This window comes from Mobula hypostoma, chromosome 25 (assembly GCF_963921235.1).
Source record: "Mobula hypostoma chromosome 25, sMobHyp1.1, whole genome shotgun sequence".
NCBI lineage: Eukaryota > Metazoa > Chordata > Chondrichthyes > Myliobatiformes > Myliobatidae > Mobula > Mobula hypostoma.
In genome coordinates this window covers 22,418,974-22,444,095 of record NC_086121.1, presented here as the reverse complement: position 1 = coordinate 22,444,095, position 25,122 = coordinate 22,418,974, and the positions used below count along the sequence as shown (strand labels likewise).

Below are 25,122 nucleotides of genomic sequence, written 5' to 3'. Positions count from 1 at the left end.
TGTAGGGTGGAAAGCGTTCCGGCTGGACAAAGTTCTACTGATGTAGGGTGGAAAGCGTTCCGGCTGGACAAAGTTCTACTGATGTAGAGTGGAAAGCGTTCCGGCTGGACTAAGTTCTACTGATGTAGGGTGGAAAGCGTTCCGACTGGACAAAGTTCTACTGATGTAGGGTGGAAAGCGTTCCGGCTGGTTGATTCAGGGCCTCATATTGGAACTCACCACACACGGCTGCAAGAGGTTACAGAGAGGGGTGGATACAGTCAGTTCCATCCCAGCTACACCTATCTCCACCACTGAGGACATCTACAAGAGGAGGTGTCTCGAGAAGGAATAGCCCATCATCAAGGAGCCCACCATCTGGGCCAGGTCTTTAGGCAGGAAATACAGGATCCAAAGACCAACATCTCAAGGCTCAACAACATCTTTTTCCACAGTGCCATCTGGTTCCTGAACCGACCTGTAAAACCCTAACACCACCTTAGACCATCTCCTTCGAAACGTATTGTGCTGCCGCTGCGAAGGGTTAACGTTCACCGCATTTACTCCCTGTGTATGTGTGTCTATGAAAACAGCTTGGAGCTGAACCACATCCCTGGGAGAGGTGCTCCAACCATATCATGGTGACCATACCACAGCGAGGGACACCACGAGGTTGTGCTGAGGCAAGTCACGTTCAGCAGCAAACGCTGAATCACAGTGACCAACCATCCCAGACCAAGATTCAAGATTCAGGATTGCTTGATGTCAGTGCACGAAATAATTGTTACTCCAGATGTGCTATAGCACAGAAAAAACACAAAAGAATTTTTTGAAGTACATTAATAATAAAAGAACACAATAAATATAAATACATAAGAAAGCTTAAATGCATAGATTGCCTTATGTCCATAAAGTGATGCTAGGCACGGGAGTGCCCATAGGTAACATGACTGACAGGAGAAAAATTATATAGGTGTGGTGGGGAGTGTGGTGGGGAGTGTGGAGGGGAGTGTGGAGGGGAGTGTGGAGAGGAGTGTGGTGGGGAGTGTGGAGGGGTGTGTGGTGGGGAGTGTGGAGGGGAGTGTGGAGGGGAGTGTGGTGGGGAGTGTGGAGAGGAGTGTGGAGGGGAGTGTGGTGGGGAGTGTGGAGGGGAGTGTGGAGGGGAGTGTGGTGGGGAGTGTGGTGGGGAGTATGGAGAAGAGTGTGGAGGGGAGTGTGGTGGGGAGTGTGGAGGGGAGTGTGGAGGGGAGTGTGGTGGGGAGTGTGGAGGGGAGTGTGGTGGGGAGTGTGGAGGGGAGTGTGGAGGGGTGTGTGGTGGGGAGTGTGGAGAGGAGTGTGGAGGGGTGTGTGGTGGGGAGTGTGGAGGGGTGTGTGGAGGGGTGTGTGGTGGGGAGTGTGGAGGGGAGTGTGGTGGGGAGTGTGGAGGGGTGTGTGGTGGGGAGTGTGGAGGGGTGTGTGGAGGGGTGTGTGGTGGGGAGTGTGGAGGGGAGTGTGGTGGGGAGTGTGGAGGGGAGTGTGGAGGGGTGTGTGGTGGGGAGTGTGGAGAGGAGTGTGGAGGGGTGTGTGGTGGGGAGTGTGGAGAGGAGTGTGGAGGGGTGTGTGGTGGGGAGTGTGGAGGGGAGTGTGGTGGGGCGTGTGGAGGGGAGTGTGGAGGGGAGTGTGGTGGGGACTGTGGAGGGGAGTGTGGAGGGGTGTGTGGTGGGGAGTGTGGAGAGGAGTGTGGAGGGGAGTGTGGTGGGGAGTGTGGAGGGGTGGGTTAGAGGGTGGAGGAGTTGATCAGCCTCGCAGCTTGGAGAAAGTAACTGTTTTTGAGTCTGGTGGCCCTGCCATGGATGCTGTGTAACCTCCTCCCTGATGGGAGTGGGGCAGATAGTCCACAGGCAGGGAGGGTGGGATCCTTCGTGATGTTACCGGCCCTTTTCCGGCGCCTTTCTGTACACCTATCCTTGATGGCGGGAAGACTGGTGCCCGTGGTGCGTTGGGCAGTGCTGACTGCCCGCTGTAGAGCCTTCCTGCCCGGCACAGTGCAGTTTCCGTACCAAGCAGTGACGCAGCTTGAAATGATGCTCTCTGCTGCGCACCTGTAGAATGACGTGAGTGTGGATGTTCCAAATCCAGCTCTCTCAGCCTCCTCAGGAAGTGGAGGCATTGGTGAGTGTTCCTGACTGTGTATGGTATGCTTAGGGACTGTGAGAGGTTGTGTGAGCTGTGCACTCCCAGGAGTGCGACATTTCACACGTTCCACTGCTGTGCCGCTGATATCAAGAAGGATGTGAGCGGTGTGAGTTCTCCTGAAGTCGATAACCATCTCCTTTGTCTTGTTGACATTGAGAATGAAGGTTATTTGCCTGGCACCAGGCCTCGAGTTCTTCCTCCTCCTCTCTGTGGGCTGTCTCATTGTTGTTGGTGATGGGTCATCAGCGAATTTGACAATGGGATGACTCGGGTGTTTGGCCGTGCAGTCGCATGTGAGCAGTGTGTACAACCCTGGGCTCAGCACACAACCCTGGGGCACCCGGGTTGAGGTTGATGGGGAGGGAGGAGCGGTTGTACATCCTGACTATCTGAGGTCTGTTCGTTAGGAAGTCCAACACCCAGTTACACAGAGGTGTACTTAGACTGAGGAGTAGTGGTTTGTTCACTGAGGTCAGTGAGACAATAGTGTTGAATGCCAAGACCGAGTCCAGAGAAACAGCATTCTGACATACATGTCCTTGTTTTCAGAGCCAGGTGCATGAGAGATGCTATCGTAGAGCGGTTCTGTCAGTAAGCATACTGGTGAGTGTCCAGTGTGACAAAAATGTATACAGAAGTTGTTTAGAGCGTCAGGGAGGGAGACGTCATGGGTACAGTCAACGGTGTTTTCCCTCGTGTAGTCAGTAATGCATTTGGAGCCCAGTCACACCAGTGTCATTGGCCGATTCAAAGGTGGTTTCCAATCGGCATATTGGAGGGAGATTGAAAATCTGGCTGAGTGGTGCTACAACAACCTCTTACTCAATGTCAGCAAGACCAAAGAGCTGATTATTGACTTCAGGAGGAGGAAACCAGAGGCCCATGAGCCAGTCCTCATCGGAGAATCGGAGGTGAAGAGGGTCAGTAACTTTAAACTCCTCGGAGTTATCATTTCAGAGGAACTGTCATGGTCCCCAGCACGTAAGTGCAATTATGAAGAAAGCACGACAGCACCTCTACTTCCTTAGGAGCTCGTGAAGATTCGACATGACATCCAAAACTTCTATAGATGTGTGATGGAGGGTACATTGACTGGCTACATCACAGCCTGGTACAGAAACACTAATGCCCTTGATTGGAAAATCCTACAGAAAGCAGTGGATACAGCCCAGTCCATCATGGGTAAAGCCCTCTCCAATGTTGACACATCTATACAGACCATTGTTGCAGAAAAGCAGCATCCATTATCAGGGACACGCACCACCCAGGACCCACACCACCAGGTTCAGGAACAGTTATTACCCCTCAGCCACCAGACTCTTGAACCAGAGGGGATAACTTCACTCAACTTCACTCACACCATCACTGAACAATCCCCATGACCTTTTGTCCCACTCTCAAGGACTCTTCATCTCATGTTCTTGATATTTATTGTTTACGCATTTATTAATATTATTTTTTCTTTTTGTATTTGCACAGTTTGACATCTTTTGCACACTAGGTGCCCGCCCTATTGGTGCGGTCTTTAACTGACCTATTGTGGTTATTGGATTTATTGAGTATGCCCGCAAGAAAACTAATCTCAGGGTGATGTATATGTACTTTGATAATAAACTTACTTTGAACTTTGCAGATCCACTATGATCCGATATCCCTCAAGGATGCGGCCCTTCATAACCTGATAAATAGTCACTTTTATTATTGCAAGGATAATGGGATTGTAAACCATTTCTGTCAGAGGGTCACATGCAGGCAGACTGGCAGGACAAGGTAAGCACTGTGCTCGGCAGCAGATCCACCCCACTGGAGTCAAATCTTTGGCATTGCCTGGGCCCCCCCACACAGAGCCAGGGAGGTCCCAGCTTTCTCTTTTACATTGGATTTCCAGCAACGGTGATATTAGAAACGTAGAAAACCTACAGCACAATACAGGCCCGTCAGCCCACAAAGCTGTGCCAAACATGCCCTTAGAAATTACCTAGGGTTACCCATAGCACTCTATTTTTCTAAACTCCATGTATCGTTCCAGGTGTCTCTTAAAAGACCTTATCGTATCCGCTGGCAACCTATTCCATGCACTCACCACTCTCTGCGTAAAAAAACTTACCCCTGACATCTCTCCGTACCTACTTCCAAGCACCTTAAACCTGTGCCCTCTCGTGTTAGCCATTTCAGCCCTGGGAAAAAGCCTCTGACTATCCACACAATCAATGCCTCTCATCATCTTGTACACCTCTATCAGGTCACCTCTCATCCTCTGTCGCTCCAAGGAGAAAAGGCCGAGTTCACTCAACCTATTCTCATAAGGCATGCTCCCCAATCCAGGCAACATCCTTGTAAATCTCCTCTGCACTCTTTCTACGGCTTCCACATCCTTCCTGTGGTGAGGCGACCAGAACTGAGCACAGTACTCCAAGTGGGGTCTGACCAGGGTCCTATATAGCTGTAACATTACCTCTTGGCTTTTAAACTCCATCCCAGGGTTGATGAAGGACAATGCACCATATGCCTTAACGACAGAGTCAACCCGCGCAGCAGCTTTGAGTGTCCTATGGACTCCGACCCCAAAATCCCTCTGATCCTCCACTCTGCCAAGAGTCTTACCATTAATACTATAATCCATGCCACCAGCTTCGAGAGCAGATACTGCCTTTAAACCAGTCAGTTATTTAACTAACTGGCACAACCCAATCGCTTCAGTTTAACAACACTGTGACCACTTTGCATTAAAATTGATTGCTTTTGTTCAAATTGGGTCTTTTCTTGCAAAAATTGTGAATGCTGCTTCTCTGAAGCTATGCATCTGCGATGCTGCTTCAAGTACTGTATAATTTTTCTGGTACGTGGTCATAAGCTCGACTTTGCACCTCACAGTTCCAGCACTTTGTTTCCGTTCTGGCCTCAGCCACCTTCCTGTTTTCACATCTCCTCCAGATGGGTCAGCTATGAGTTTCAACCCCTCACCATTCTCTCTCAGCAGAAACCACCTCCATTTCAGTCCAGTCTGACCTCGTCCCGACCACAGGCATCCCTATCTCCCCCTCCACCACCCCCTTCTCTGGCAACTTAAAACAGTTACTTTCCAACGTTTCCAAGGACTCTATATCATTGAAACTGTTTCCCTCCCCGTAAATCCTGTCTGACCTGCTCAGTATTTCTAGTATATTGTAGTTTTATTTTAGATGCCTAGTATACGCAAGTTTTCTGTTTGGTTTTTCAGCAATAATGGCACTGTTGCTGGGTGGTCCGCAGCGCCACCTCCCGCCATTTAGCAGTACTGCAGCCGAAGTGATTCGGCCCCTTCGTCCGCAGTCTTAATTTGAATTAAATTCCCACTGGACTGGTGTATGAGTGGTTATACAGCTCCACTTTGATCAGGATATAAACCACAGCGATGTGCTGGTCATGAAGTATGATGAAATCCTTATGATGGCAAAGGAAATGGAGAGCATGAAATGTTTCATGAAACCACTTCAATAAAAAGGAGCTGGTGCTCTGAATAAGTTCAAAGTTCAAAGTAAATTTATTACCAAAATAATGACACCATATACAACTTTGAGATTCATTTTCTTGCAGGCATTCACAGTAGAACAAAGAAATACAATAGGATCAATGAAAGTCTACACACACACACACAAAGACTGACACCCAGCGTGCCAAAGAAGACAAACTGTGCGTTTACAAAATAATGAACGTGGTGAGGACACAAACAACAGGAATTCTGCAGATGCTGGAAATTCAAGCAACACACATCAAAGTTGCTGGTGAACGCAGCAGGCCAAGCAGCATCTCTAGGAAGAGGTACAGTCGACATTTCAGGCCGAGACCCTTCGTCAGGACTGACGAGGGGTCTCGGCCTGAAACGTCGACTGTACCTCAATGTAGTGAGGAGATGAGTTGAAATGTCCTTGAGGTGCACCCATAGGTTGTGGAATCAGTTCAGAGTATTCTCCATCTGTCTCCCTACTTATTCAGCTACAAAGTTTGCCCCTGTATTTCGTCTGGGTAATCAAGTTCACGTTCAAGTGTTTTGTCATCTGACTGTACTTACATACAACCAACAAATCAACGTTCCTCCAGACTATGGTGCCCCCACAAAACAGATAACGCAGACAGCACGTAAAACAAAACATTACCGCAAATCAGTTAATAAAATATAATTCAATGTACAGTAAACAGCTGGCTGTACGAGTGACCAGACCTCAGGTATTCATTAGTCTCACAGCCTGAGAGAAGAAGCTGTCTGATAGACCTCGTCCTGTACCTCCTTCCTGATGGTAGTGGATCAAAGAGATTGTGGGATGAGTGGTATCTCTTCGCTTATCTACTGATGTCCTTTTCCATGAGTGAAAGAGACAAAAAGGTGAGTTAAAGTTATTTGAGATGATTTGTGGGATGGTAGCTTCATCCAAAGGAGTTAATGGCCATCTCAGTGAGGAATGTTTTCTGTTGATTTTTTAACTTTGGCCACTAGATGGCGCTGACCCTGATCAGCCCCCAGGCAAAGTCAATCAGTCGGCAGTGATATGAGAGGAGGCCTGGTGGATAAGTGGCCAGTGTTTCCACGGTGACCAGCCATCCTCTCAGATCAGTTTATTGTTGGGGTGCAATGAAATCCTCGCTCGCATGGACCTCCCAGAGTAAACAATAAACATGGTAAAAGTAAACTCAACGGTAAATTGAATTGAATAGACATCAGGAGGAAAACTTTGACTGTTTACTCTTTTCCACAGATGCTGCCTGACCTGCTGAGTTCCTCCAGCATTTAGTGTGTGTTGCTTTGGATTTCCAGCATCTGCAGATTTTCTCGTGTTTGTGATAAATACAACGGTGTGAAACCGCGTGAATGGTGCAAAGAACCTGGTGCAGTCGGAATTGTGTAACGAGAGATGCAGAAGTGACCATAACGGAATAACCAGGAGAGGTATCAGGGCTCGAGGAAAACTTCTTCCAAGGAGGCAAACCTTGAAAAGACTTCACAGCGGAGAATTACACCGGAGCCCAAGGGATGGCAGTGATCGTATCTGCATTCTGGAGTTTCTTCATGGAATAATGAGGTAGTGATCGTATCCAGAGTCTGAAATTTCTCTATGGAATAATGAGGTACTGTGTTCATGGGTTCATGGATCATTCAGAAATCTGATGGGGGAGGGGAAGAGGCTGCATTTGAATCGTTGGGTGTGTTGACGTGTGCTGTGGGTGCCCTGAGGTACCCTGCGACATGACAGCTGGCTTCTTGATACAGATTGGATAATTTATCACTTGCACGGCCACGGGGCAAACACACAAACTTCTTACAGGCAGCAGCAGGAATCGAACCCGGGTTGCTGGTACTGTAAACCGTTGTGCTCACCACTACGCTCCCCTGCCGGCCCCACAGCGCTGCTTTTACTTTTACAGTGTCACCTGTGAAGGGCAGGTCCTGGGCAACGAGATGGACTTTCCCCCTCGCATGACCTTACCTTACTTCACACCGCCAACCGTCTTTGAATAGAGCAGGGCTTTGAGTGAACATTCCCATGTATCTTTGACACAGCAGATACGAGAGTGACCATTCTCAACGTGAACATTGACAACAGAGCCAGTGGGCTCCAAGCCACAGCCTTGCTTGCTGCCAAGGTCACTTCTGGTATCTGATTTATCCGGTTAAACCTTTATGCAAACAAGACATAGACACTCAAGCACTCATGAGAAATATTGTTTTGGTGGAGGCAGGCAATGGCCCAAATATTAAAGACTGAAATATTCAAAGCAAAGGCCCTGCTGGGATGGAAGGAAGTCATTCACCGTGGGAAGGCTGTGCTTTCTGGCCTGCAACCAGCATTATTTGGAGAAGATGTTTCCTATACTGGGAAAGTCTAGGACGAGAGGGCACAGCCGCAGCACCTTTTAGAACAGAGATGAGGGAAGTGGAGAATCTGTGGAATCCATTGCCATGGTCAGCTGTGGAGACCAAGTCATTGGGTATATCCAAAGCCAGGGTTGGTAGGTTCTTGATTAGTAATGGCATCAATGCGGAGAAAGTGGGAGAATGGGGTTGAGAGGATTAATAAAGCAGCCATGATAGAAAGGTGGATCAGACCCATTGGGCTGAAAATGTTTTATGGACTAATAAAAAAGAATTAGTGTACGATTGATGTAAACGGGTGCTTGATGGCTGGCAGAGGCAAAAGGGCTTGTGTTCGATGTGAGCGACTATGAGGACCTGGCTACTTGGCCCAACAGTGTGTGCTCCTTTCACCTCTTTCCCTTCCAGATACTCTCTAGCATGTTGACTTCTCCTCCTGTGATTGAAGGCCCTCTTCGTCTGGCTCGACGTTGCCTCTCACAGATGCGCGGCAGTCATTCAGGAAGCATCGGACCCTCGCCCTCCTCCACACTTTGCTTGTTCTGTGTGGAGTGGAGCTCCCTGATCACCCCCTGCCAGTGGGTTCACTGGACAAGTTCCTTCATCCAGCGGTCGTTGCTGCACTCTCTGGTCCTGGGGTTTTCAGAATGAGTTCACCATCGACCTTCCACTTGCCAGCCTGGGACGTTTTGTCGAAGCGAGTGCTGCCTGCTGCCCTTGGACTATTTCAGAGTTGCCTGTGGGGTGTAAGGCACTCCTTCCCTCCGCTAGCCAGCAGGTCACCCTCGGGCAAGGTGTAGCACTTGCTTAGCCCTCCGATCAGGGTCACGTGAAGCTAGAGGAGCAGATGGCGGATGGTTGTATGAGCAGCCGGTGCGTAACTCAGGTCCTGGTTATGCGACACTGACGCCAGGCAGACGATCTCTGAAGAGTACTGATAATGGCTGGGGTCACCCGTCTTGTAAAGACACTGCCCAGAAGAAGGCAATGGCAAACCACTTCTGTAGAAAAATTTGCCAAGAACAATCACGGTCAGAGACCGTGATCGCCCACGTCGTACGAGATGGCACATAATGATGCCTATAAACTAGGTAAATGTCGGACCTTTGATTAACACGGCCTCATCAGTAATCTACTTCCTATAGCAATATGCTCTGATGTTACCTCTGTCTGCACCTGCAGCCCAGCTTGTTTACATCCCAGTGCAACACCACCGATTGTACCGAGCTTTCAGGTACCTGCTTTGGGATGACTACTCCCCTAGACCGTCCCTCGCTCCCTTTTGCCCTGGGTCTGTAAAGCTCTATGCAGCACAAGCCATCTTCCACGGTGCTCTCTGCCATGATTCCAGGAAGATAACCAGTGAAGCTCCTTCGCGTGTTGGAAATGATGCCCCTGATTCCCTCATCCTGCAACTAATTCCCTCATTCCTCATCCTGGTGAGGAATATCACTCTCATTAACAAATGAGAACTGAACTATATCAACACATAATTATCCACCTTCCTTTCCATCCAACTTTAGCTAAGAGGATTGTACTGTCTAGCACCACCTCATGTAGACAACAATTAAGCAGCAAGTATTGAGGTCAGATCCAAGAGAGCCACAACCTTGCCGTTGAGTTTGGAGGTTTGCGTGCCTCAATGATCCGGAGAGCTACATTGGCTGGAGTCTGGGCTTTGTGTTTTGGCTCTTTATAGGGTCACCCATGCCAACAGGTCAAAGGGTAGAGGCCAGACTAAGAGTGGACCACCAGGTTCGGGGGTTCAGCTCAGGGCTAATTACTCTGACCAGTAAAATAATATTTTTACAGGAACAGCAATGAAGAATCCTTCCACGCCTGAGTGTGATGGTATTCCTGAGTCTCCACCCGGGACTTGCATGATTCGCAGTAGTGAAAACTGACAGGAAGCTACTGACACGATGACAGAATCCCTGAACACTGCCAGAGACAGAGGAGCTTCATTGTGGCCCTAAATGCCAGCAGCATTACGGGCAGTAAATAAATTTAAAAATGAAGTCAGAGGTCAACAAGGTGGAGGATAACAACTCAAAGGAATTGTCCATGTATAAAATTAACTCCTGACCACAGTCTGAGTATTTATGTATTTTTCCACATTGTCATAAATAAAGCAGCCTTAAACATTACTCGATGCAGTAACATTAAGCAAGTCACTCTGATCTGGAGGCAACTATGACACAGCCTGACTCAAACCCTACCCGGCATCATAGAGTTGGTCCCATTGAACTTTGATCTTCTAGTGAGGCTCCAGAGACAGGACATAATTCACCATAACATAACGTTACTCAACAAATCCCATTTTGTGTGAGCAACTACTCATAAGCTAAAATTTCTATATTGTACAACATTTCAATTTTTGAGAGCTCCTCTATTAATAGTTTCACTGAGTGATGAGGGGCATTGCACAATTTGAAAGATGAATGGATGCTGAAAGGGTTAATATACTCCAGCGAGATCGAAATGGTCCCATCAAAGGCTTGTGCAGTAATTGAAGGATAATATTTCACAAAAAGGGCTCAGCAAGTTTCTACTTGTCGAGATTATGAGATTATGAGGGTACACAATGGGACCTTTATGCATCTTGGATAATGTTTCTGAGAGTGCAGCAGACCAGTTCAATCAGTGAATATTTAAACGTCCGCACTTGCCGTGTACACGCCAGCGGTGGAAATTCTTTACTGTACAAGTTAAGCACAATAAAAGTGGAGTAAGTTGCTGATATTCACCGTAATTTCCATCTTAAATCTGTTTAATGATTCTATTCTGAACTGATGTCTCAAACTTTAAAACATTGTCTTAGACTTTCCAGAGTTTCTCTGTTTCTAATATGAAGCTAATTTGCCGTTTGTTTTCCCAACAGGTCCTTGTTACCCACTAAACCTAGAACCATTGATCAACCAGCTGTAAGTAACACACTTCACTGTATTCATTGGATCTTTTTAAGAAGGATGTTCAGAGCATTTTATTTCAGTCCAATGTTCAGGAATACCTGGTCAGTGACTGCATGTGACAAAAGCAACTGAGGAAGCTGGCTGGACTCTGTGCTTGTTATTTGCCCGAGATGCCTCAGTCTCATCGAAGGATCAAAACCTCACCAAGGAGTGAGCCCCTTCCCCTCTGGGTGCCCTGCCTATCTTTCACCCAATCCAGCATGCAAAAGGAGCACCAGTGCATGGAATTTCTGACACTCACAACACAGGGCACTCGAAAGTCACAAACATGGAAAACCTCCTTCCAGTCGACCCATCCATTCAGGAGACCTTCACTTGTAGCAACACAGCATCCCAGAACACTCAGTCACCAATCAAATACTCCTGGTACAAGTCCCACACCGCCAGGCTCCGGAACAGCTACTTCCCTTCAAACATGCGGTTCTTGAACCAATCTGTACAACCCGAATCCACTACCTCAGTATGAGAACATTACGGCCACTTTGATCACTTTGCCCTGCAATGGATATTTTTTCCAAGTTCAAGTTCATTGTCATCCAATTGTACAAATACACGACCAAACAAAACACGTGTCACACACTGGACATAAAACAAGATATTACCATACATAAGTTAATGAACTATCATTCAAAATCCGTGTCGTGTGCAGCACAGGTAAACAGTAAGGAGCTTGCTGTCCCGGTGACAGGGTATTCATTAGTCTCACAGCCTCAGGGAAGAAGCTGTTACCCAGTCTGGCAGTCCTCGTCCTGATACCTCTGTACCTCCTTCCTGGTGGTAGTGGGTCAAAGAGATGGTGGGACGGGTGACAGGGATCTTCAAAAATGTTTTGGGCCCCTCGTCTACAATGCTCCCGGTAAATATCACAAATAGAGGAGAGGGAGACCCCCATGATCCTGTCAGCAGTCTTTGCTGTCCTCTGTAAGGTCCTGAGTTCCAATGCCTTACAGCTTCCGTACTGCACAGTGACTGTGTTGTGTATCTTCTTGTTAAAAATGTGTACAATCTATGGCAATTCATGTTTTATTTTCTTGTGATGCAGCTGAAAGTAAGTTTTTCATTGCACCTCGACACGCACGCACTGGTACATATGACAATAAACTCGACTTTGCCTTAGGGACAGTCAGGTAGCAAGTAAAATACCAATTTGTGCAGAGCAGTGTGACAATGTGACAGCCTAATTGAATGAGGCAACAATATAAGTCAGCTGACTGGAGATTACCTCCCTGTTTCTTCTTCCCAGTGAGGACCTGGGATCTCCCATGAAATATCGAGATCGGGTGGGGAGGCAGTTCCCATTGTCACCAGCAGGGGGCGCACTTCCTTACTCCATCCAGTGCGCCACAAGAGAAGCTGTAGACGTGGAAATCTAGAGCAAAGCACACAGTACTGGAGGAACTCAGCGGGTCAGGCAGAATCTATGAGGGGAAATAGACAGTCAAGCTTGTCGATGAGTGTCCTAATGAAGAGTCTCGACCTGAAGGGTCAACTGACCTGTTGAGTTCCTCCTGCATTTTGTGTGTGGTGCAGGAGCTTCAGATCAGACGTTTATACTTATTAATCAGCATTTAGAGTCATCAAAAAGAACAGTACAGAAACAGACCCTTCAGCCCATCTGTTCCATGCTGAAACCATTCAAACTGCCTACTCCCATTGACCTGCACTGGGACCATAGCCCTGCATACCCCTTCCATCCACATACCTATCCAAACTTCTCTTAAATGTTGAAATGGAGCTTGCATGCACCACTTATGCTAGCAGCTCGTTCCACACTCTCACCACCCTCTGAGTGAAGAAGTTTCCCCTCACGTTCCCCTTAAAAGTTTCACCTTTCACCCTTAACCCATCACCTCTGGTAGTAGTCCCACCCAACCTCAGTGGGTGCGTGGGACATGCTAATTAGATTAAACCCAGGGCACTCTAAATCAGAAAAGAGCCAAACGTGACTCTTGAAACAAAAGGCATATTTTGTGGCCTTGGATATGCTCTGCAATATCCAGTAGCCAGAGATGCAGTTACAGGAAAACTGTAAACTCCTCTGCTTTTTGCAAGTCATGTTTTAGAATATTTACTGGTTTCCAAGTCACCTTTTTGTTTTAATGACAATGGAGTTCTTAGACATCTGAAAACCGACTGTTTAGTCAAAGCTTTGAGAGACTTCAAAAGAATGAACATTTTGTTCCAGTTTTAGGTTTCTGGCATCTGCATTGCTTTTTTTAAATTGTTTTCCCATTTCTCTGAAGATTGGTTATTTATAAACCGACAAAGAGCTTTCATGTTTGCAAACCCGTCTGCAACATCCTTTCTGTAAACAAGCGTCTTAAAGATTAGCTTTATTTGCCCGTGTGCCTCGAAACCTCGGAACGTACAGTGAAACACGTCATTAGCATCGGCGACCAACACAGTCCGAGGATGTGCTGGGGGCAGCCCGCAAGTGGCTCCATGCCTCTGGCGTCAACACAGTGTGCCCACAACTTACTAGCCCTAACTCATACGTCACTGGAATGTGGGAGGAAACCAGAGCACCCAGAGGAAATCCACGCAGCGATGGGGAGAACATACAAACTCCTTACAAACAGCAGTGGGAATTGAACCTGGGTTGCTGGTACTGTAAAGCATTACACTAACTGCTGTACTTCAGCGCCACTGATTGGGGGTTGCACGCTGCACCCATCCCTAAATTGACCAAAGATGCTAAGAGGTGCATAAAAAAACATGGATCTGCAAACAAAAACAATGCCCCTCCCAATTTCAGAGTCTACTTGCCCCAAATCTTCTTATTTTACAATTCATGTCTTTATTTATGTAAAAATACCCCACAAAGCTCTCAAAGAGTTTGTTTGTATCAGTCTTACTTTTTAAGAAGACATGACGAGGTATCTGGGATGACAGCAGAACTGTTGTGGAGACTGGTGGATCTCAGTGAAGAGCTTAACGAGGTTCAACAGGGAGCAGGAGATGGTGTCCACCTTGGCACGTGGACTGACCTTCATCAGGCAGCTTGTAGTGGTGACGTCCACCTGGCGAAGACATATCTACAGCACGGCGCTCTTGTAGACTCCAGGTGAGGTGCCACTATTGGCACAAACTGCATTCAACTACGACAACAATATGAAATAGACTAACATAAGGGTCAGTGGAATAGGTTTATGAATGAAAGAGTTTGCTTTCTGAGCATAGGACCGTGCAACATAGGAGCAGAATTAGGCCATTCAGCACGTCTATTCTGCACCAACATTCCATCGTGACTGATCCATTTCCCTCGACACCCCATTCTCCTGCCTTCTCCCCATAACCTCTCACTGCCTGACTAATCAAGAACCTCCACCTTTAATGCACCCGGTAACCTGGCCTCCACAGCCACCTGTGGCAATGAATTCCACAGATTTACCACCCTTTGGCTGAAGAAATTGCTCCTCATCTCTGTGTGGCGCATGGCCAAGTGCTGGACTAGCGATCCGAAGGTCGTGGGTTCGAGCCTCGACCGAGGCAGCGTGTTGTGTCTTTGAGCAAGGCACTTAACCACACACTGCTCCAGTCTACCCAGCTGAGAATGGGTACTGGCAAATGCTCGGGGTTAACCTCACAATAGACTGGTGTCCTATCCGGGGCGGGGGGGGGAGGGAGTCTCGTGCTCTCAGTCACTTCACACTACGGAAACCGGCATAAGCACCAGCCTGATGGGCCACAAGGCTTGTGACAGACTTTAATAAAAAATGTAATCTGTTCTAAATGGACGTCTCTCTATTTTGAGGCTGTGCCCTCTAGTCCTAGACTCCCTACCAAAGGAAACATCCTCTTCACAGCCTCTCTGTCTCGGCCTTTCAACGTTCGATAGGTTTCAATGAGATCCCCACCTCATTCTTCTAAATTCCAGCGAGTACAGAGCCATCAATCACTGCTCAAATGATAACCCTTTCATTCCCAGAATCATTCTCATGAACCTCCTCTGCACCCTCTCCAATGCCAGCACGTCCTTTCTTAAATCAGGGGCCCAAAACTACTCGCCTTACTCCAAGTGAGACCTCACCAGTGCAGCCTCAGTGTTACAAGGAACACTGGGGCCATTAACAACCGTATTCCTTCAGATCCTTGCCATTCTTTGGGATATCCCTGGTGGAACTGGGATTGGTTTATCATTGTCACTGTCGTGAAACTCGTTATTATAGAAACATAGAAACATAGAAAGTAGGTGCAGGAGTAGGCCATTCGGCCCTTCGAGCCTGCACATCCATTTATTATGATCATGGCTGATCATCCAACTAAGAACCCCACCCCAGCCTTCCCTCCATACCCCCTGACCCCCGTAGCCACAAGGGCCATATCTAACTCCCTCTTAAATATAGCCAATGAACTGGCCTCAACTGTTTCCTGTGGCAGAGAATTCCACAGATTCACCACTCTCTGTGTGAAGAAGTTTTTCCTAATCTCGGTCCTAAAAGGCTTCCCCTCTATCCTCAAACTGTGGCCCCTCGTTCTGGACTTCCCCAACATCGGGAACAATCTTCCTGCATCTAGCCTGTCCAATCCCTTTAGGATTTTATACGTTTCAATCAGATCCCCCCTCAATCTTCTAAATTCCAACGAGTACAAGCCCAGTTCATCCAGTCTTTCTTCATATGAAAGTCCTGCCATCCCAGGAATCAATCTGGTGAACCTTCTTTGTACTCCCTCCATGGCAAGGATGTCTTTCCTCAGATTAGGGGACCAAAACTGCACACAATACTCCAGGTGTGGTCTCACCAAGGCCTTGTACAACTGCAGTAGTACCTCCCTGCTCCTGTACTCGAATCCTCTCGCTATCCAGCAGCTGTACATTGCAATACATAATAATAAAGATATAATCTCTGTATGCGGTCAGAATTAGATAGTCATTAATAGGAGGAGTTCCACAGGAATCAAGTCACAAGTGGAGTATCCCAAGGATCTATTGCAAATCATAGCTCTCAGTGTTTTGGATGAGAGCATAAAAGGAGGAAATTTTGGTGAAACCTTTTGAACATGAAATATATTGGGTCCAATCTCTGCAGAGATTCTGTCTCACTGGTCCTCAATCCAAATCTCCCACTTTATTCATCCTGAATTCTTCCATTAGCACAGGAACCAGCCTATACCATCCAGAATTCATTTACATATACAGGTTGTGCACCCCGATCTGAGATGCTAGGGGTTGGAAATGCTTTGGATTTCAGGGGGTTTTTTTTGACTCTGGAATACTTGCAACCTATATAAAGAGCTACCTTGGGGATGGGACCCAAGTCTAAACATGAAATCCATCCATTTGCATTACATATACAGCTTATACGCACACCCTGAAAGTAGTTTTGTAAAATATTTTTAATAATTCTGTGCGTGAAACAATACATTGAACCATCAGAAAGGTAAGCCATCACTACCTCAGCCACCCAGGTGGACAGTCAGAGGCTGTTTGGCATCATTATCATTCCCGACCTTGAATTTATGTGTTACCGGTACGCTGTCTTGGTCTTACACTTGTTCATCACGCGTATGTGCTGATGCAACCGATCAGCATGTTAGATTTTCATCAGCGACAATCTCAGAAAACTCATCAGTGAATTTCACTGCTGCTTCGTGATCAGCAGACCACAAATCTTTAAAAAAAATTAATGCCCTGTCTTTTCTTAAATTTCTTCAATCAGCCTGCTGAATAGTCACAAATATCTTCAATTTTTAGTTTATTGTGACAGATCTTTGCTTGTTTCATGATCAACTTACCGGTAATATTTTACTCCGAAGCTGACAAATCCACTCTTCCAATACACAATCGAGATCTTCGTTTTTCACTTTATGCGGTGTTTTTCTATTTTTCATTAACTCCTGATCATTAGGTATGTGAGGTCACTTCTCTGAAGTATCTGCGGTACACAGAGACCTGTGCATTGCCTAGAAACTTTCCCAGCTCCTTCCGCAATTTTCTGTTTGTGATGTCATGTCAGCGATCAAAAAAATTTTGGATGTTGCAGGTTTTCAGATTTTGAAGTTTTGGTTAAGGGGTGCTCAACCTGTGTATATCTGTGAATTTGTGGTGTTCACTTTAACTGTATGATTGAAAAGTGTGTGGGTACAGTCAGGTATTTGGAACTGGAGTCAGTTTATTGTTGTTGCATATATTGAGATACAGCGAAAATGTTTTCTTGCATTCTGTTCATATGCATCAAATCATTGCACTGTGCACAGAGTTAGGACAAGGTAAAACACTAACAATACAGAATAATAACTATCTGATACATAGAAAATATACTGCACAATTCAGGCCCTTCGGCCCACAAAGCTGTGCTGAACATGTCCCTACCTGAGAGCTACCTAGGCTTTACCCATAGCCCTCTATTTTTTTAAGCTCCATGTACCTGTCTAGGAGTCTCTTAAAAGACCCAATTGTTTCTGCTGCCACCACCGCCGCTGGCAACTCATTCCACGCACTCACCACTCTGCATAAAAAAACTTACCCCTGACATCTCCTCTATACCTACTTCCAAGCACCTTAAAACTATGCCCTCTCGTGCTAGCCATTTCAGCCCTGGGGAAAAGCCTCTGACTATCCACACGATCAATGACTCTCATTATCTTGAACACCTCTATCAGGTCACCTCTCATCCTCTGCCGCTCCAAGGAGAAAAGGCCGAGATCACTCAACTTATTCTCATAAACAATCCAAGCAACATCCTTGTAAATCTCCTCTGCACCCTTTCTACGGTTTCCACATCCTTCCCGCAGTGAGACGACCAGAACTGAGCACAGTACTCCAAGTGGGGTCTGACCAGGGTCCTATATAGCTGCAAAATTACCTCTCAGCTCTTAAACTCAATCGCACGATTGATGAAGGCCAATGGACCGTGTGCTTTCTTAATGACTATCATTATCCCGTTAAATGCAGGGATGAATTTGGCTGCACCCCACTACATTACGCAGTACTTAAGGGCTGCCAATCACTGGTTAAACTTCTCGTTCACCGCGGGGCAGAGATCGACGCCACAGACAGGCACAGCTGGACTCCTCTTCACCGGGCTGCTTGGAACGGACACACCCAGATTGCCGACCTCCTCCTGCAGCGTGGGGCTTCGACCGGCGTGCCGACCAGGCGCGGACTGACCGCGTTGCACTGCGCAGCCGCAGGGGGGCACCTCCTGATTGCGCAGCAGCTGCTGAACTACGGGGCAAGCGCCGAGGCAGCGGACGCGCAGCGCTGGACCCCACTGCACTGGGCGGTCGTGAGTGACCGGCTGCACATAATCGAATTTCTCCTTTCGAGAGGAGTTTCAACGCACGGCACGACACGGGGCAACATGATGCCCTTGCACCTGGCCGCGGAGGTTGGAAACAGAAAAGTAATTGAAATGCTATTGGAAACTGGAACCTGCATCAATGCTGAGGATGCTGTTGGAAGGACAGCGTTATCGATTGCTGCTGCTAATGGCCAAGAAGAGGTATGTCTGGACGACAAATAATAATGAAATGCAAAATACACTGAGAGAGACACAGACCATACCAGACCTTCCCTTTGTAAACAATGTCGTAGATACCAAGCACATGGTATTCTACAGTCAAGCTCCCCGACAATCTGTACATCGACAATAAGCCAAAGTAAAAACCGCCCCTCTTAAATCACTTTAAAGTTGTTGTTTTTTTTTGCAGTGACATAATCCACCCACTGTCTATGCACCAGGTGTCTGAACGGAAATGTCCTCATGCCAAGCTTTGTGGGAACAAATCCCAAAGCTATAACAACATCCTCCCCTTGAGATGGGGGCTCCTGTCATTTGGATGTGTGTTTCTCAAATCTCCCCAAAGGTGGATTTGTTTCACCTTTTTAAAAAGAAATTGCACTTAATTCAAACGAGAAGCTGTTTCGTTTCAGAGCAAGCTGAAAAATCCATGGGAGGACGTTCAATCGATTAGTTAATCTGCTGCAAATTTTAAAGTTCAAAGTAAAATTTATTAACAGAGTACATACGTATCACCACATACAACCCTGAGATTCTTTTTCCTGTTGGCATACTCAGCAAACCTATAGAATGGTAACTGTAAACAGGATCAATGAAAGATCAAGTAAGAGCACAGAAGACAACAGGCTGTGCACATGCAAATATAAATAAATAGCAATAAATAACGAGAACATGAGATAAAGAGTCCTTAAAGTGAGATCATTGGGTGTGGGAACATCTCAATAGAAGAGCATAGTTGCACACACAAAATGCTGGTGAATGCAGCAGGCCAGGCAGCATCTCTAGGAAGAGGTACAGTCGACGTTTTGGGCTGAGGCCCTTTGTCAGGACTAACTGAAAGAAGAGTTAGTAAGAGATTTGAAAGTGGGAGGGGGAGGGCGAGATCCAAAATGATAGGAGAAGACAGGAGGGGGAGGGATGGGGCCAAGAGCTGGACAGTTGATTAGCAAAAGGAATATGAGAGGATCATGGGACGGGAGGCCTAGGGAGAAAGAAAGGGGGAGGGGAGTACCAGAGGAAGATGGAGAGCAGGCAAGGAGTTATTGTGAGAGGGACAGAGAGAGAGAGAAAAAAAAGGGGGGGAATAAATAAATAAATAAATAAATAAGGGGTGGGGTAAGAAGGGGAGGAGGGGCATTAACGGAAGTTAGAGAAGTCAATGTTCATGCCACCAGGTTGGAGGCTACCCAGATGGAATATAAGGCATTAATGCCCCCCTCCCCTTCTTACCCCATCCTTTATTTATTTATTTATTTATTTATTATTTCCCCCTTTTTTCTCTCTTTCTCTGGTTTAGGGGTTGATGTGCCTGTTCCATTTTCGCTCATTTTTTGTGGGGAGGGGGGATTTGGGGGTTGGTGATCGTGCTGCCTTTCTTTTCTTTCCTGGTTTCGTGGCTGTCTGGAGAAGAAGAATTTCAGAGTTGTATACTTTGATAATAAATGAACCTTTGATTCAAATGCTCATCTATCCTGTTAGTTGAGTTAGCATCAAAAGAAGTGATGATTAGTTCAAATAAGAAACTGCATTGTTTCAAAGTAGGCTGAAAATTACAGGTAAATGGATACTTTCAATTAGTTATGTTCTCAGTATTATTTATTATTAATATGTTTATTTATTTGTTTATTTGCATAATTTGTCTTCTTTTGCATTATTGGTTGTTTGACAGCCTTTGTTTATATCTCAATGTCATAAATTTTATTGTAGTTCTTTAATTTCCTGTAAAGAAAATGAATTTCAGGGTAACACAGCACTGTGAATAAGTCGTAGACACATATATGTAGCTAGGATGCCTAAGATTTTTGTGCAGTACTGCATTTGTCAATGTGGAGCGGACAGTGATTTTATAAATCTGGCGGGACTAAAGGAATTTGGGAATGACGAGGGTGGAGAGCCACAGTGGGGGTGTGGGACAGGTGGCAGAGGAGGAGTGCCGGGGCGGGTGTTGGTCTGGGTGCAGACACACCCAGCCCCGACACACCAGGCAAGGTCATTTGATTCCAAACAATTGGTTTATTGATCATTACAGAATGTCTCCCTGTTGCTTCCCACTCCCTCCCCTCTCTTTTCTCCTTTTCCCAACCATGATTACCCTCTCCCTGCCCCCTTCCCACTCTCAGTCCACAATAGAGACCCATATCAGAATCAGGTTTATCATCACTCACATGGGTCATGAAATTTGTTTTTTCTTTGTGGCATCAGTACAGAGCAATGCATAAAGTTACTACAGTACTGTGCGAAAGTCTTCGCTATCCTAGATATGTATATGTGCCTAAGACTTTTACACAGCACTCTACGTCAATGGTGCTAAGGTCAAGAGAGTTGAGAACTTCAAGTTCTTCAGAGTGATAGCTTGTCCTGGTACATCCGTGTTGACAACACAGTCAAGAAAGCTGACCAGCGCCTGTACCTTCTCAGGAGGTTAAAGAAACTTGGCATGTCACCTTTGACCCTTATCAGTGCAACATTGAAAGCGTCCTATCAGAATGCAGCACGGCTCAGTGTGGTAACTGCCCTGCCCGTGACCGTAGGAAACTGCAGAGAGTTGTGGAAACCAGCCTCCCTTCCATGGACTCTGTCTACACTTCTCCCTACCTCATTATCAAAGACCTCTCCCACTCCAGGCCTCCTCTCTTCTCTCCTCTCTCCTCACCCAACAGGCAGAAGATACAAAGGTCGGAAGCCATGTACAACCAAGCTCAAGAAAAGCTTCTATCCTGCTGTTATAAGATTATCAAAGAGTCCCCTGCGATCGAAATGGACTCTTAACCTCACAATTTACTTCCTTATGACCCTGTGCCTTACTGTCTACCTGCACTGCACTCTCTCTCTGTGTTGTACACTTCATTCTGCACTCTGCTATTGTTTTACCATGTACTATCTCAATGCACTGTTGTAATTAATTCAGGCGGCAGAAGTGAGTGTAGTTGCTACCTCTACACAGAAGGGGCTTGGGAAGCTGAAAGGTCTGATAACAGATGTGTCATCTAGACCAGATGGACTATACGCCGGGGTTCTGAAAGAGGTATCTGAAGAGATTGTGGAGGCAATAGTAGTGATTTTTCGACCATCACTAGATTCTGGAATGTTTCCAGAGGACTGGAAAATTGCAAATTTCACTCCACTCTTTAAGAAGGGAGGAAGGCAAAGGATAGGAAACTATAGGCCAGATGAGGCTTTTCATTTTAGAACAAAGGAGATGTCCTCCTTCTTCAAAGAAAGGGGCTTCCCTTCCTCTACCATCAGCGCTGCCCGCAACCCCTTCTCTTCTACTTCCTCACGTCTGCCCTCACCACGTTCTCCAACCACCCCTCCAGGGAAAGGGTTCCTCTTGTCTTCACCCACCACCCCACCAGCCTCCATATCCAGCACATAATTCTCCGCAACTTCCAACAGCTTCAACAAGATCCCACCACGAAACACATCTTCCTCCCCCTCCACTTTCTGCTTTCCACAGGGCTCACCCCCTATCTGACTCCCTTGTCCATTCATCCCTCCCCACTGATCTCCCTCCTGGCACTTATCCTTGCAAGCAGAACAAATGCTCCACCTGCCCCTACGCCTCCTCCCTCACTATCATTCAGGGCTGCAAACAGTCCTTCCACGTGAGGCGACACTTCACCTCTGAGTCTGTTGGAGCCATCTACTGTATCCGGTTCTCTCGATGTGGCCTCCTGTATATCGGTGAGACCCGATGTAGATTGGGAGACTGCTTTGCCGAGCACCTACGCTCCGACCGCCAGAAAAAGCAGGATCTCCCAGTGGCCAACCCATTTTAATTCCGCTTCCTATTCCCATTCTGGCAAGTCAGTCCTGGTCTCCTCTACTGTCGCGACAAGGCCTCACTCAGGTTGGAAAAGCAACACCTCGTATTCCATCTGGGTAGCCTCCAACCCGATGGCATGAACGTTGATTTCTCGAACTGCCAGTAATGCCTCCACCTCACTGCTCCCCATCCCCATTTTTCCTCTCTCATCTCCCTCTGGTGCTCCTCCATGGCCTTCTGTCCTCTCCTATCAGATTTTCCCTTCTCCAGCCCTGTTTCTCTTTCACCAATCAACTCCCCAGCTCGTTACTTCACCCCCTCTCTCCCCTTCCCGCCTTCACCTATCACCTACTACCTTGTACTTCTTCCTCCCCTCCCCCTCACCTTCTTACTCTGACTTCTCATCGTTTCTCTCTAGTTCTGATGAAGGGTCTCGGCCCGAATCGTCGACTGTTTGTTCTTTTCCATGGAGGCTGCCTGGCCTGCCGAGATCCTCCAGCATTTTGTGAGTGTTGCTCGAATTTCCAGCATCTGCAGATTTTCAGCGTGGATAGAAGTTTGTCTGACTGGCGGGAGGCAAGGAGTACAAATAAAGGGTGCATTTTCTGGTTGGTTGCCGGTGACAAGTTTTGTTCCACAGGGGTCAGGGCTTTTATTCACATTATCTGTCAATGGCTTTAATGGTTTTGTGGCCAAGACTGCAGATGATACAAAGATAGGTAGAGGGGCAGGTAGTGTTGAGGAAGCAAGGTGTCTTCAGAAGGACCTAGGAGAACGAGTAAAGGAGTGGCAGATAGAACATAATGTAGGTCATGCATCTCTATAGGAGGAATAATGGCATAGACTGCTTTCTAAATGGGGAGAAGATTCAGAAGTCAGAGGTGCAAGGGGACTTTGGAGTCTTTGTGCAGGATTTCCTAAAGGTTAACTTGCAGGTTGAGTCGGTGGTAAGGAAGGCAAATACAATGTTAGCATTCATTTCAAGTGGACTGGAAAATCAAAGCAAGGATGTAGTGCTGAGGGTTTTACAAGGCAGTGGGCCGGCCGCGTTTGGAGTATTGTCAGCAGCCCTGAGTCCCTTGTCTAGGAACGGGATGTGATGGTGTTGGAGTGGATCCAGAGGAGGCCACGTGAACGATAACAGGAGTGAAAGGGCTGACGTACAAGGTGCGTTTGATGGCTCTGGGCTTGTGGTCATTAGAGTTTAAAAGAGTGAAGTGTGTGGGGGGGGGGGTGCGGAATCTCATTGAAACCTATCGAATCTTAAAAAGCCTTGATAGTGGATGCGGAGAGGATGTTTCCTATAGTGGGAGACTCTAAGACAACCTCAGAATACAAGGACGTCCCTTTACAACAGAGATGAGGAGGAATTCCTTTGGCCAGTGGATGGTGAATCTGTGGAATTCATTGCCACAGACACCCAAGTCATTGGGTAGATTTAAAGTGGAGGCTGATAGGTTCTTGATTAGCCAGGGCATCAAAGCGTATGTGGAAAAGGTAGAAAAGTGGGGTTGAGAGGGATAATAAATCACCCATAACGGAATGGAAGACCAGACTTGATGGGCTGAATGGCCTAATTCTGCTCCCATGTCTGATGGTCTTCTGATCTTTATGAACAGTATGCAAGACTGTACCTCAGTACATGTGACAACAATAAACCAATTTACCAATTTAATTAATAGCGGATTTCCAATACATTTCTGTGGTGCACTTACCCTAATAAAGGATTAATTGCCTGAAATGTTAACCCATTCACTGTAAGCAGCCACAGGTCTTCAGTGAAATGCCAATGGTAATGACAAGCAAACTGCTGAAAGAACTAAGCAAGGAAATGGAACAGTGTAGAATATTGACCGCCCATTGCCTTCCACTGATACTGTCGGACCTGCTGAGTTCATCCAGCAGTTTTTTTTTGCTCTAGATTCCAGCATCTGCAGTTTCTTGTGTCTGCTACTTGTAAGTAATTAGTTAGTTTAAATCTGGGGTTCCCAATCTTTCTTTTTATGGCATGGGCCAACACCATTAAGCCAGGAGTCCATGGACTCCAGCTTGGGAACACCTGGTTTAAAGGAAAAGCTCAAAATATAATGATTTTCAATAAAAAGCGGCAGGGATCATTTGTAAAGTTCACGATTTGCATCCTTTCCGACAGGTGTTGGTAGATTTACTCGCACACGGGGCTGCAGACAGTAACAAAGTATCTGCTCTGCAGGCCGCAGCAGGGATGGGCCACTTCCGAATAATGGACCTTCTCATGCAACAGGGGGCCAGCGTAGACGCCAGAGACGGCCTGAACATGACTGCGCTTCATCGGGCGGCAGAGAGGGGTGATGCTGATGTCGCAGAGTATCTGATCGAGCGTGGAGCTGATATAGAGGCAAGAGGCTGGCTTATGAACACTCCTCTCCACCTCGCCACCAAAAGGGGCCACGAGCGGACCATCCAATTACTGCTGAGCAGAGGTGCCAACATGTACACCACTAACCTGTGGTACGAAACACCCCTTGACATCGCCTCAGCACGAGACTGTCACAGTGGTTTTTGTGGATCTGAGAAACAGAATTAACTCTACTTGTGTATAAACTTAAAGTAATCATGTACCCTTTATAACACCGTAAACTAGCCATTGTACTTTTAACAATGCTGTATGCTTGCACAATACAATATATAAGAGTGACAACTTATGTACATTGATGTCAGACCCAGAATCAGAGTTAGATTTAATATCACCGGCATATGTCATGAAATTTGTTAACAGTACAATGAAATACATGATAATTAAATATAGAGAAAAGAACTGACTTACATTATATATGTCTACTAAATAGTTAAGTTAAAATAAGTAATGTAAAAATGTGAAAAAGGCACAACAGCACCTCTTTCACCTCAGATGGTTGAAGAAGTTTGGTATGGGCCCCC

The 25,122-nt window shown here is 46.7% G+C and overlaps 1 protein-coding gene across 1 annotated transcript; it reads left to right on the top strand.

Moving 5' to 3' along the window:
- The first annotated feature begins 10,850 nt into the window (after nt 1-10,850).
- On the top strand, nt 10,851-24,769 carry LOC134337900 (ankyrin repeat domain-containing protein 65-like). Its single transcript, XM_063033246.1, is given in 5 exon segments — nt 10,851-10,892; nt 10,894-10,926; nt 13,824-14,038; nt 17,870-18,419; nt 24,356-24,769. Coding segments are annotated over 5 exon segments (1,254 nt in total).
- The last annotated feature ends 353 nt before the right edge of the window (nt 24,770-25,122 follow it).